Source organism: Tupaia chinensis, unplaced genomic scaffold (assembly GCF_000334495.1).
Source record: "Tupaia chinensis unplaced genomic scaffold, TupChi_1.0 Scaffold000067_1, whole genome shotgun sequence".
Taxonomy (NCBI): domain Eukaryota; kingdom Metazoa; phylum Chordata; class Mammalia; order Scandentia; family Tupaiidae; genus Tupaia; species Tupaia belangeri.
Genome location: NW_006159526.1, coordinates 2173990 through 2188755, shown reverse-complemented (window position 1 = coordinate 2188755; position 14766 = coordinate 2173990). Strand labels below are relative to the sequence as shown.

At 41.6% G+C, this 14766-nt stretch overlaps 1 protein-coding gene across 2 annotated transcripts in view; it reads left to right on the top strand.

Moving 5' to 3' along the window:
• The window catches only part of LOC102474736 (zinc finger protein 235), an 87748-nt gene that overhangs the window by 51253 nt on the left and 21729 nt on the right, over positions 1–14766 (top strand). The window contains exons 1-2 of one of the 2 annotated variants that reach the window (XM_006142053.3): positions 1386–1533; positions 3851–3910. The exons of the other annotated variant lie outside the window; for it this stretch is intronic. Coding sequence (XP_006142115.1) covers positions 3896–3910 — 15 coding nt within the window. The 5' untranslated portion in view covers positions 1386–1533; positions 3851–3895. Of the gene's footprint in view, positions 1–1385; positions 1534–3850; positions 3911–14766 lie in introns of those variants that run through there. 2 annotated transcript variants of the gene reach the window in all.

Here is a 14766-nt window from a genome sequence, read left to right as displayed (position 1 = left end):
TGATTGGTTGTAAAAGGTGGGTTATGATTGGTTGCTTTGTGGACCAATCATGAGGTGCCGGATATGCAAATCTGAGGTATTCTAGTGGCCAATCAGAGTATGGTTTTGAAGGTGAGGTTTTGAAGGGAAGCTAATCATGACTTTTGGCATTGTGTAATTATTTGCTCTCTGAGAAACCAGCGATATTCTCTGGTGCGCAGCCTCCCACAAGAGAACGTGAGAAAATAAGTCATTTGATCTAGGATTCGAACCATAGTCAGCCATATGGAAGTCCAGCACCTTGATCAACATGCCACCTACCAACCCTGAAAGACAAGACTTTAACTTCAGTACTTAAAATATTTTTGCAGGAAGGAAACTGCTGGTTGTGAGCACAAAGAACCCAGGATTAATGGTGCCAGAAACCTGGTGATTGCTCCTTCCAGAATAGAAATTTGATTATCTAAGGCCTTGCCGATCAAGAAGGCCCACTAAGATGATCGTGCCCTTTTGAATGAATCGTTGAACTGATCATGTACCTGATACTCTTTTCCTTAATTTTGCCCTTAAAGACCCTTGTGAGGAAATTCCTCGATTATCTGCTCGCCTTGCTCTGCCCATTGCGGTAAAACTGTCCTTTTTTTCATCACACCTTGTGTCTACAGTTTGCAGCGCTTGGACAAGCAAACTTGGGTCGAGTTTGGTAACAAGATGGAGAAAGAGATTGTGCTGTGACAATGCCCCATGGGAGATGGTAAGTGCTTCCCTGCTTCCTCTCTCTCTTGCAAGGCAAAAATAAATAAATAAATAAATATAAAAAGAAAAATTCCTTGTCTTAAAAATCCTCAGTTGCCACCAATCCAGGACTGTAGTGTGTGACCCTTACACAATCTTGATGGAGTGTCTCCTCCCCTCCATTGAAAGACTAGTCTTATCTTAAAGCCAACTTGCATTCTCACTAAATTTCCTCCTCGCTTTCCCAGCTCCGTCAAGGTGCCAAAGTTCTGGGGAGACGTTCCCCCTTTCCGCAGTAAGCAGTAAATTCCACTTTCATCTTATCAGATGGTTGTTTTGGTGATGTTTGGAGAACTGGCATTCGGTACGAGTTTGAGATTCAGTGTTCCTTAAATTCAGCATCCATCGCAGCTCCTCAGCCTTGGTCACTTTTCCATGTCCCACTGGTAGCCTGCCTTGGGCTTCCCCTAAAAACTTTAACTTAACTTTCATAATGCATGCTTCACTTTTCTCTTTTATACCACCGCATTTTTTAAAATTCGCAGTTGTTTTCTCCGGCGCTTAACACATGAATGAAACGAAACGGAATCTGATAGTAATGATGTCACAGAAGTGATTCAAACCAAAACGCTTCTGTCTGAAAACGGCAGGTGGGAAGCGCTCATCTGAGAGGCTTCTGGGAAATGTAGTTCGGGACGTGCATGGACTCGGAGGGGCTCCGCTTAGGAATTCTGGGAAGTGGAGTCCAGGAACTGCGTGCAGTTGGAGGCACTTCCGCTCCTGGAAGGCGAGGTCGGATTCGAGATTGCTCCCGGGGAGGTGAGTCAACCCCCTGGTCCCAGCGGCCTCTCCACCCGGCCGACCTGGGCGTGGGCCCAGCGGTGACCCAGTCATCGGCCTGGGCAGGATAAGCCGCAGCCAGCCGCGGAGGGCTGGGTTGATTGGCGGCGGCAGCTGGCGTCCTCGCGGCGGAGCCTCCAGCGTTGGGGGCGGGTTCGAGCCGTGCACCGAGTTTGAGGGTCTCCCGCACGCCGGGCTATCCCAGCCCTCCTCCCCGACGTACCAGACAGCCCTCTTCCTCGCCGTTAAATATTGAGCAAGTTTCTGCACGACTGTGAAGGGTTAAGTCCCTTCCCAATGTTATTCTTGAGAAAAGTAAATGAAAAAATACACACTTAGGACTTAAAACAGTGCCTAATTCGTAGTAAAATGTTGGGTGCTATTAGTTCTATTAATAGTAGAGAACTGTAAGAGGCACCTGTTTGGAAGCTCCTGAGCTTGGGATGCGGTCGGAGCTCCAGTTGCAAAGCCAGGGTCGCTTCTCGGTGTCCCGTACTGAGCCTCGCTTGACTGGGGCCGGTCCTGAATGCCTGGACTTGCGTAGCCACTTGCTGAGGAAGGAGAGGGGTGCGCTCAGCAGGAGCCTGCGTTGTCCTCTGTTTAATCGTGGACCTGGAACTGTGGTCATCACAGATGTTCAGAGCTCCTAATGCGTTGAGAGGTCTCAATAAGCATTGCATGTTGTGTTATCATTACTAATAAGCCCGTGGTGTTAACTTTTTCTTAGAGAGTGTTAAGATTTTTTTTCTGTCGATTTCCTGCGTATAGGGTAAGACTGACTTTGTTGAGGTTCTTCCAGCTTAATAACATTTACTAGTACTTAAAGCTGTTAGGAAAAAAATAGTCCACGGCAGTTTACTTATTGCTGAAGCTGAGCAAATTACCTGTGAGACAACCAGTCACAGTTGGAGATTTTTCTGAGGTTAACAGTATTTCGCAAAACAGAGCAATCATCTCTGAGTTCTGGGTTTCTTTTTTTTCTTTGGAGAGATTTCCACTATAGGGCACGTGTGCTCGCCAGACAGACAGAGAGAGACAGAGACAGAAAGCGAGAAATCACCCCCCAGGGGGGATGGTCACGCCGCAATCCCTTCTCCATTCTCCTCTTGGGATCTTGGGCACGCACACACTCGCGCCCGGCGTGAGTTTTAAGCCACCGGGTCCGGGACGCGAACTGTGGTCGACTACGTGGGAGTCCAGCGACATAGCCATTGCTCTAACTGCTGGTTCCCAGTTCTGGGTTTCTTAAAAGATTCATTTTCTGGGGCCAGCAGGTGACATAGTGGTTAAGGCATTGGATTCCCACATGACCAACCATGGTTTGAGTACCGGACCTACCTGCTTGAACATCACTCCGGGTGCCTGTGCGTGAGTGCCCAAAATCCATAGAGGAGAAGGGATTGCAACGTGCTGTTTCCCCTGGGGTTGATTTCTCACTTTCTCTCTCTCTCTCTGGCACATGCATATGCCCTATGGCAAAACCTGAATTAAAAAAAATATTCATCCTCTGGAAAGTACATTGTAAGGGCAGTTTTATGAAGCGTAACAGCACCCACTTGACTGAAGTTCCACACAGTAGAGAGTACAATCAGTATTGTTCTTATTTACAGGTAATTCAATTGAGGCTCAGAAAACAATAACTTGTTCAGAGATAACACTACTATCCAGTAGAAAGTAAGTAGAAGTGTTAGAATTTGAACCCAGGCATTTGGACCCAAGTATATTACCGTGGCTGGCTGAGATTTCCTTTGATACCCAGCTCCAGAAAGAGAGCTCAGAGAACTAGTTCCAAGAAGCGTTTGGGACTGCTTTTTACTAGTACTGAACTATTTACTATTATAAGACTGTCACATGGATTATTTTTTTCTTTTTATTTAATTGCTAGAGGACATGCATGCTCACCAGAAAGAGAGAGAAAGCACCCCTTCTCCCCAGAGCATAGTAACATTGCAATCCCTTCACAATTCCTTCTCCGCTTCTCCATCCTGTTGGGATTTGGGGCATGCACACACATGTTTTTCAAGCCACAAGGGTGAGGATTCAAACTGCAACCGGCCTTATGGAATCCAGCTTCCTTAGCCACTAGGCTATTGGCTAGCCCGCGTTATATGGATTGTTAACGTAAGAAGACAGCTGGCTGAGGGGGCCAGTGGTAGCTGGAATCCAGCCCCCGTTCTCCTCTCTAGGGTGTGCAGCAGTGTCTGCATAGACAAAGGGCTACCTCTTTCTGTTCACATGGAGCTCCATATTTTTTTTGCATTCCTAGCACATATCTAATAATATCTCCCTTTCCTAGGTTCACCCTCCCAGAACTCATTTTCCCAGAAGAAAGGGGAGAAATATGACCAAGTTTCAGGTAAGTTGGGTTTGCCTTTACGTTTTTCTTCTTTTTTTTTTTAAGAGAGAGATTCTTGCTTTAGAGTGTGTGCACTTGCCAGAGAGACAGAGCGCTGAGTGACAGAAAGCAAGAAATCACCCTCTGGGAGGATGGCCACGCTGCAGTCTCTTCCTCCATTCTCCTCTCAGGATCTTGGGCACACACACACACACATGCACCTGATGTGAGTTTTAAGCCACTGAATCCGGGACTCTAACTGTGGTTGCCTACTTGGGAATCCAGCAGTGTAACCCTTATGCCATCTGCTGGTTCTACCTTTTTGTTTCTTAAAATGACATCTCATTTCACAAGGATTGGGCACATTTTTCTCTTGCTTGAGAAGGATAGAAGGGAATCAAAGGCACCTGAAGGAGTGACTCTTACTTTTATTTCAAATAATAGTAAAAATATTAACATATTGGGACCAGCAGTTGGCGTAATGGTTGTCGCTGGACTCCCATGTAGTTGACTATGGTTCAAGTCTCAGACCCAGTGGCTTAAACTCGTACTGGGCGTGTGTGTGTGCATGGCCAAGATACTGAGAGGCAAATGGAGGAGAAGGGATTGCGACATGGCCATCCACCCTCGCTTACTGTCTCTCTGTCTCTCTCTGTCTTTCTGGCAAGCGCACAGGCACTATACCAAAGAATTCCCCAAAAAAAAAAAAAAATTTAACATATTTTTAAAACATTGTAAAGCAATTCCCACATTATGAACATGTTACAAATAATTTTCCCATAGGGGCTGGCAAGTGGCGGGGTGGTTAAGGCACTAGACTTCCACATAGCCAACTGTGATTTAAGTCTCGTACCTAGTGGCTTTAAGGTCATGCTGGGCACATGTACATGTGTGCCCAACACCCTGAGAGGAAACAGGGAGGAGAGGGGATTATAGCATGGCCATGCCCCTGGGAGGTGACGTCTATTTTCCCTCTCGCTGTCTCTATCTGGCAACCGCATGCACCCTATGGCCAAAATCTAAAAAAAAAAATTGAGAAAAGTGAGAAAGCAAGCCACCAGGTCTGGGATTTGAACTGTGGTCGGCCTTTGGGAGTGTCCAGTGCCTTACCCACCAAGCCACCTGCTGGCCCTCTTTTTTTTTTTTTTTTTAATTTTTGCTATCAGGCATGTGCACTTGCTAAAGAGAGACACAAAGAGAGGGAAAGTGAAAATCATCCCTCAGGAGGAATGGATACATCGTATGGTCCCTTCTCTTTCATTCTCTTCTTGGGGTTTTGGGCGTACATGCACATATGCCCAGTGTGATTTTCAAGCCACAAACCTAGGACTCAAACTACAGAGTCAGCCATGTAGGATCCATGCCCCCTGTTGGCCCATTCTTTTCTGCTAGAGGGCGTGTCCTCTTGCCAGGAAGAGACAGAGAGACGGAAAGTGGCAACCACTCCCAAGTGGGAGCATGGTCACACTGCAATCTCTTCTTTTTTATATATATATATATAATTTTTTTATTTATTAGTTTTAATTATTATTTATACATTTAATTGCTAAACATCATTTAGATTATAAAGAGACTTTACCCAGTGTGACACACACCTCAGTCCAGCCCAGTTGAGAATATACACGCGTCCTCATCAACAAAAAATAAACCATATCTGTGTCCCACAAATGCCTTACCTCTCCATTTTTTCCCCAAATTTCCTTTCCTGCAATCTTCCCCTCCCCCTACTCTTTCCACTTTGGCTCTAGTGTCCATAACAATTTTTAACGCATATACGTCCTCCAGTCTTTCAGTCTCTGCCGTAGAGTGCTGACAGTCATTATATGTTAAAGGGTATATATGATGTCTCTTTCATAGCCTGACTTGCCTCACTCAGCAACAAATCTTCCATATTTGTCCACTTTCTAATTCCAGGGCATTGTTTTCTATGGCTGAGTAGTATTCCATGGAGTATATGTGCCACAATTTTCAATCCATTCATCCGTTTGTGGGCATTTGGGTTGGTTCCATATCTTAGCAATCGTGAATAAGGCCGCAGTGAATATAGACGTGCAGGCACTTTTCCGATTGAGCATTGTCCTGTCCTTTGGGAAGATACCCAGGAGTAGAATTGCTGGATCATATGGTAGTGCTATTTGAAGGTCTTTGAGGAACCTCCATATTATTCACAATGGCTGGACCGATTTACATTCCCACCAATGGTGCAGGAGTGTTCCCCTTTCACTGCATCCCCTCCAGCACTTATCATTTTTTTGTTTTTTTAATCTTCACCATTCTTACTAGGGTTAGGTGGTATCTCATTATGGTTTTGATCCACACCTCCCTTATGATGAGGGATGCTGAGCATTTCTTCATATGCTTTTGGCTCTTCATATGTATTCCTTAGAGAGTTGTTTATTCAGCTCATTTTCTCATCTTTTAATTGGGTTAATCTTTTTTTTTTTTTTTCCTGGGAAAGCCGCTTGAGTTCCTTGTGTATTCTAGTTATCAGTCCTGTATCTGAACCACAGTTAACAAAAATTTTCTCCCATTCTGAGGGTTGTCGATTTACACTAGTTACGGTGTCCTTTGCTGTGCAGAAATTCTTAATCTGATATAATCCCAGTTGTCTATTTTGGCGATAGCCTGTTCTTTGAAGGTCTTACTAAAGAAGTCTAGGCCTTACGACAGTGTCTCCCAGGGTTTTCCCAGTGTTTTCTTTTTCTTTTTTTTCTTTTTTTTCTTTTTTTTTTGGAGAGATTTTCACTATAGGGTGCGTGCGCTCGCCAGACAGACAGAGAGAGAAATAGAGACAGAAAGCGAGAAATCACCTCCCAGGGGGGATGGTCACGCCACAATCCCAGTGTTTTCCACCAGTAGTTTTATCACTTGTTGTCTTAGGTTTAGATCTTTGATACACTTGGAGTTGATATTTGTTAATAGTGACAGATGGGGTTCAATTCATCTTTCTGCAGGTGGATACCCAATTTTTCCAGCACCATTTGCTAAAGAGGTTTTCCTTTTCCCACTGGATTGACTGGTACCCTTTGTCAAAGATGAGTTGGCTGTATGCTTTGGAGTTTATTTCTGGAGTCTCTATTCTGTTCTATCAGTCCTCACGTCTGTTTTGGTGACCATACCATGCTGTTTTGATTACCACAGCTTTATAATATATTTTGGCATCAGGATGTGAGATGCCCCCTACTCTACTCTTCTTTCACAGAATGGCTTTGGCAATGTGGGATCTTTTATGATTCCAGACAAATTCTGTGATTGTCTTTTCTAGATCTGTGAAGACTGTCTCATGTAATTTTATAGGAATTACATTAAATATGTAGATTAATTTGGGTAGGATTGCCATTTTGATTATATTAATTCTGCCAATCCAGGAACAGGGGATGTCCTTCCACTTTTTTGTGTCCTTTTTGATTTCCTGTTTAATGTTTTCATAGTTTTCCTTGTAGAGGTCTTTGACTTCCTCGGTTAGTTTTATTCCTAAGTATCTTACACTTGTGGCTATGGTAAATGGAATTACTTTCTTCAGTTCTGTCTCTGTCTGCTTGTTGTTTGTATATAGAAATGCTGTATGTTTTTTAAATTAATTTTGTATCCTGCCACTTTACTGTATGCATTTATTACTTTGAGAAGTTTTTTTCATGAGTACTATTGGGTCTTCTATGTAAACATGTCATCTGCAAATAGATCATTTCAACTCTTCTTTCGTTATTGGAATGTCTTTTATTTCCTTCTCTTGTCTGATTGCATTGGCGAGGATTTCCAGTACTATACTGAATAGGAGCGGAGAAGGTAGACAGCCTTGTCTTGTACCAGTTTTTAGTGGAAAAGCTTTCAGCTTTTCCCCATTCAGTATAATGTTAGCTATAGGTTTTCATTGATGGTTTTTAATTATGCTTAGAAACGATCCTTCTATGCCACTTTTACTGAGTGTCTTAATCATGAAAGGATGTTGTAATTTGTCAAATGCTTTTTCCACATCAATCGAAATGATCATATGGTTTTTATCTTTCTTTCTGTTAATATGATGTATTACATTTATGGTCTATATGTTGAACCACCCTTGCATCCCTGGAATAAAGCCCACCTGGTCATGATGAATAGCCTTTTTTATATGCTGTTGTATATGGTTAGCAAGTATCTTGCTGAGAATTTTTGCATCTATATTCATCAGAGATACAGGTCTGTAGATTTTTTTTTTTTTTTTTGTCATACCCTTATCTGTTTTGGGAATGAGGGTATTGGAGGCTTCATAGAATGAGTTTGGAAGGATTTCTTCCTTTTGGATCTCTAGAAACAGTATGAGTAGGATGGCAGTTACTGCTTCTTTAAAATTTTTGTAAAATTCAGCAGTGAAGCCATCAGGACCTGGACTTTTCTTTGTTGCGAGGTTATTTATTACTGATTCAATCTTATTGCTTGTTAAAGGTCTATTCAGCCTTTCGATGTCCCCTTGAGTCAATCCTGGTAGATTATACATCTCCAGGAATTTGTCCATCTCATTCAGGTTTTCTTGTTTGGGGGGGTATAGTCACTCACAGTATCCTCTAATGATGTTTTGTATTTCCATTATGTTGGTTGTAATGGTGCCTGATTCATTGTGAATTTGATGTATCTGATTCCTTTCTCTCTTCTTAATGAATCTAGCTAATGGTGTGTCAATCTTGTTTATCTTTTCAAAGAACCAGCTTTTGTTTTCATTTATTTTCTGTATAATTCACTTACTTTCTATTTCATTTATTTATGCTTGAATCTTTATTATTACTTTTCTCCTGGCTTTTTTTGGCCTTTTTTGTTGTGATTTTTCCAATTCCCTGATGCATGATATTAAGTTGTCTTTTTCCCACCTTACCATCTTTTTCTTGGGCGCACTAATTGCTATGAACTTCCCTCTTATGACTGCTTTTTCTGTGTCCCCTAAATTATGGAAACTTGTGTACTCATTATCATTTGTTTCCATGAATCTTTTTATTTCAATCTTAATCTCTTCAGTAATCACGAAGTCACATAGAAGTAGGTTACTTAGTTTGCATGTATTTGTGTATTTTTGAGGGTTTTTCCTGAGATTAAAATCAAGTTTAATTCCATCATGGTCAGAGAAGATGCTGGATATAGTTTCTATGCTTTTGAATCTGTAAAGGCCAGTTTTGTGTCCTATTATTGGTCAGTCTTTGAGAAAGTACCGTGTGGGGCTGAGAAAAATGTATATTTTGTGTTTTTTGGGTGGAAAGTTCTATAGATGTCTACCAAGTATATCTGACTTATGGTATCATTTAGGTCCTGAATATCTCTGCTTATTTTTTGTCTCATTGACCTGTCTAAAGGAAATAATGGGATGTTGAGATCTCCAACAATTATTGTGTTACAGTCTTATTGCTCCTTTTAGATCTCGCAGTCTTTCCTTTACATATTTGGGTGCTCCTAAATTTGGTGCATAGATATTTATAAGTGTTTTATCTTCTTGGCGAATTAGTCCTCTCAGTACTATATAATGCCTTTCTTTGTCTTTTCTTGCAGTTTTTGTCTTAAAGTCTATTTTGTCCAAAATCAGCATAGAGATTCCAGCTCTTTTCTGGTTTTCATTTGCATAGAATATCTTTTTCCAGCCCTTCACACCTTTAGTCTTTGTATATCTTTATCCATGAGATGAGTTTCTTGTAGGCAGCAGATGGAGGGTTTCTGATTTTTAATCCAGTCTACCAGCCTTTGTCTCTCTCTCTCTCTTTTTTTTTTATAGACCACAGATTAGTTTATTTTTAACACCCATCATGCCACGAATTCATAGGGAGTAGGTTCCAGTAGCTCAGGCTCCTTTCCATTGGTTCTCACACAGTGTGGAGCAGGCTGGCACGTCAGTTGAACCCTGGTACCTTTCTCTTTGGCTTCCTTCTTTTTCTGGTCATTTTCCTTCATACGTTTTAGGGAGCTATCTCTGCTCTTAGAATGTTTAATATGCTCAATACGCACATTGATTCTCTTGGCAAGAATCTTGCCCTTAACTTGTTTGTTCACAACAATGCCAACAGCATGCTGGGTAACATTGTAGACTCTTCCAGTTTTGCCATGGTAACATTTGTGGGGCATTCCTTTTTGAACAGTACCCATTCCCTTAATGTCTACAATATCACCTTTCTTGTAGATTCGCATATATGTCGCCAAAGGAACAACTCCATGTTTTCTAAAAGGCCTAGAGAACATATATCGGGTGCCTCTCCTCTCTCCCTTTGTGTTCGTCATTTTGGTTAATTACTGGAAGATGGCGGTTCCGGCCAAAAGGAAGCCAGCCTTTGCTCTTGTTAGGAGAATTTAATCCATTAACATTCAATATCAATATTTATTATCAATATTTCCAGACTTGTCCCTAAAATTAAGTTGGCCATATTCTTGGTTGTTTTTTGTTCTCTTACTGCTGCCTGTATCTCTATTTTTCTTGGTATAATACTCCTTTCAGAATTTCTTGAAGAGTTGGTCTGGAGTTAGTAAATTCTATCAGGTTTTGTTTATCGAAGAACGTTTTTATTTTCTTTTCCCATATGAAGGATAATCTTGCTGGGTAAAGTATTCTTGGTTGAAATTACTTTTCATTTAACACTTCGAATATATTTCCCCATTTTTTTCCTTGCTTGCATTGTATCCTATGAGAGATCTGGTGTTAGCCTAAAGGGATAGCCTTTGTAGGTGATTTGATGTTTTTCTCTCACCAATCTTAGTATCTTGTCTTTGTCATTTTGGTCAATCTAGCTATAATGTGCCGTGGAGAGGATCTTCTTGGATTGATTCTACTTGGGATCCTTTGCATATTTTGGGTCTGTATGTTTGAATGCCCCTCTAGACTTGGAAATTTTTCTTCCAGGATTTTGTTGAATAGATTATCCATGCCCTTATTAGATTCTTCACTTTGTGTGATACCAATTATTCAGATATTTGGGCAATTCATGCTATCTAATATTTCTAGTATATGATGCTTAGTTTTCTTGGCTCTTTTCTGAAATTTTCAAAGAATTATTTATTAATTTTATTTATTTATTCATTTATTTTAATTTGACCAGAGACAGATACAAATAGAGTGAGAAAGTGAAAAAGCAAGCCACCAGGTCGAGGACTTGAACCGTGGTCATCCATGTGGGAGTGTCCAGCGTCTTAACCACCATGCCACTTGCCGGGTCCCTTTTCTGAATTTTTTTGATAATTTTTTTCTAAGTTAGAAGATTTGTCTACTACTCTTTCCGAAATCTGATCTGCATGATCTAACTTGCTTTTAATACTTTCTAGGGAGGTTTTAATTTCCTGTATTACAGCCTTCATATCTAATAGTTCTGTTTGGTTCTTTTTTTATGGTGTCCAATTCTTATTTCATACTGTGGAAGGACTTCCTCATCTCTTGGAGTTTAGCGTCTCTTTTCTCATGCTTCGCATAGAATTTTGTTACCATAAATATTCTAAATTCTTTCTCTGACATTTTGATAATATCCTCTAATAGTTCCCTACGTGGAGACAAGTTACAGTGTTCCTTGCTGGAGATGTATTACTTGATTCTCTAATCCTTGAGGCTCTTTTCCAATTCTTAGTCATTTGGTAATGTACTCACTTCTGCTTAGCTTGTTAGAAAAGGATTGTGAAACTGTGAGCCTGTGTATTTCCTTACTGTGAAATAATTCAGTGGTATTTTCTCCTTTCTACTGTGTTCTCCAGTGTGGAAAAAAACAGGAGTTTTCCAATTGTATTTATGAAGGGGAATTTCACTATTTTTGCAACCACTACAATGAGGTACAAACAATTTCCTAAAACTCAGAATGTTCTGAATTTATCTACTGTGCACCTAGTAATCTCTAGTCAGTGAGTAAGGGCTGAGCAGTAAACAGGAGCGAAACAGAGGAAAAGAAAGCAAAGAAAAAAGAAGAAAAGTACTACAAGAAAAAGAGAGGAAAAAATTAAAAATTATGTCGCAGAAAATGAAATTGGGTTAAAAATGGAAAACTGCAGCGCACAAGACCCAACACAGGCAGAGGTGGAGAAGCCTGGAGACTCTCTATCCTAGGTGAAGGAAGAAGATATCAATTAACCTGAGAAAGGCACAAACAAGGCAAAACTGTTTTTTTAAAACAAAACAAAACAAAACAAAACAAAAGACAGAAAAAAGTTAGATGGTACAGAGCAGAACAACAGGGAGGCACTTACGTACCTGACTGGCACCAGGGTCTGCAGGGGAGCCCTTGGTGGGGGGGTACTTCACAGCCCTGAATCTGAACCCAGAGGCCAAACCCAGACAGAAATGGAGGACCCTGGAGACTTTCTATCCTGACTGGATAGAAAGTCTGGTCCCCCACCCAGGGCTCCCCCTGGTCTGTGGGGAGCCCTGGGTGGGGGAGTACTTCACAGCCCTGAAGTTGAACCCAGACGCTGCAATCTCTTCTTTATTTCTCCAACTTGGTTGGATTTTGAACCATGCATGCACACCCAGTGTGTTTTTTGAACTGCCAGGGCCAGGACTCAAACCGTATGGTTGGCCATGTGGATCCAGCTCCCCTAACCAATCGGCCACAGGGACAGCCCTCTTTTTTAAATTTTAGCTAAACTGTGTTTTATAGTTAAACCTGCATTGTTCATTAGCATGTTAGTATATTTTAAAGAAGTACATACTTCATTTTAAAAGTCTAATAATAGCACTAGGGGATGTGCTAGGCATTTGCCCCATGGGACAGCTGTATGAGGAAGGAGATGGTCTTACTTGCATTTCATTTTATTTTATTCTTTTTCAAAAATAAGTATTTAATTTTATTTATTATTATTTTTAAAATTTGCTATAGGGCACATGTACTCACCAATGAGAAACGGAGAGAGAGAGAGAGAGAGAGAGAGAGAGAGAGAGAGAGAAAAGCACGCCACCAGGTTCGAGACTTGCACTGCAGTCAGCCATGTGGCAGTCCAGCATCTTAACCACCATGCCACCTGCTGGCCCCTTACCTGCATTTTCAATGTAAAGGGAAGGTATGCGAACCTGCAGACACCTACTGAAGTCCAGCTGACACAAGTGTCCAGTGTCGAAGCCAGGTGTTTCAGTTATTCCATTTGGATGGATGAAGAGACCCAGAAGAAAAGGGAGTTCTCCATTCAGGGACCCCAGGCCATGCTGCCTCTGTGCTTGGTCGGGTAGATGAAGGACTCCAGAAATAACGTTGCCCTTCCGCTAGTTCCCTTTTTCAGTGCCTGGCTCTATGTCAGATGTATCATCTGGTTTATGAGCACATAGATGCTCAGATCTCTAGCCAAAACGAATGCAGAGATCAGAGACTTCAGATAAAAAAATTAATTTTCACACAGAAAAATACCATATATAAACTTATGAGGCAAATAAGAAACATGAATGGGGTGGGAAATTTATACAAGTTAGAAAAAGACTTTTTTTTTTTTTTTCTGTAGGTACATGCATTTGCCAGAGAAACAGAGACAGAGGGAGAAAGTGAGAAATCACTCCCCCCCACCCAGGAGGGATGACCACTCTGCACTCCCCTCTCCTCCATTCTCCTGGTAGGAGTTTGGGCATCAGGCATGTACAAGCACCTGGCATGATTTTACAGCTTCTGGGTCTGAGACTCAATCCGTGTAGTTGGTCATGTGGGATCAAGTGTCTTAACATTCACACCACCTGCTGGCTCAAGGCCTAATATTCCTTTTTATTTTTTCTGAGAGAGAGATTTTAGCTATAGTGGGCATGTGCTCGCCAGAGAGACGGAGACAGACAGAAAATGAGAAATCACCCCCATTGGGGATGGCCATGCCACAATCCCTTCTCCTCCATTCTCCTCTCGGGATTTTGGGCAAGCACGCATGCCCACATGCCTGGCGTGAGTTTTAAGCCACTGGGTCTGGGGGCCTGAATATGACCAACTATGTGGGAGTCCAGTGACATAACCATTACACCCTCTGCTGGTCCCAAAGGCCTAATATTCTTAATAGGAATCTTACTCATACCCTAAGATTTCCCAGTAGGACTGAGCAAAGAAATTGAACAGGCAATATGTGGAAAAAATTAAAAAAAAAAATAAGTGATCTTTCTTAGGGTCACATGGTGGTATAAACAGCAAATTGACCGCAAGGCTGACCCACATGGGAGGATTCTGAGTTTGCATCCAGAAAGCTCCCTAAGTACACCAGGCACACACATGCGCATGATCTGGGTCTAGCTGACTGTAGTCAAGAACCCACTAAGGGTACTGTCTCCCCGTGTCTCTGTGTCTGTCTCAATCAAGGAAGAAATAAACTTAAGAAAAGAAATTGATTTTTTTTTTTTTTTTTTTTTCAGCTATGGAGTATTGGCACTTGCCTGAGACAGAGAAGGAAAGAGAAATCTCCCCTGAGGGAGGATGGTAGTTCCACAATTCCTTTAATATTCTCCTCTTGGGATTTTGGGCGTGCATGCACACACACCCAGCTTATTTTTCAAGCCACTAGGTCTGGTATAAAGTGTAGAGTCAGCCATGTGAGATCAAGCGCCTTAATCACCATGCCACCCAAAATCTCAACAGGAGGGAGAAATGGAAGAGAAAGAGTTGATCTTTCTCAAAAAGTTAAAATAAATTTTTAAATTTGTCATAAGGCACATGTGCTCACCAGAGAGAGAGAGAGAGAGAGAGGAAAAGTGAGAAATCAAGCCACCAAGTTCGGGACTCAAACTGGTCAGCCATGTAGGAGTCCAACACCTTAACCACTACGCCACTGTTGGTCCCAAATAAATATAAGTTTTTGAAAAGAGCTATTTTTTTTAAATTTTTTTGTTTGTTTTTGTTTTTGTTTTGTTTTTTATCACTTACCAAATGACCCACGATTTAAAAAGTAAGGTAATGTCCTGGGGGAACCAGCAGTTAGGGGGAACCAGCAGTTAG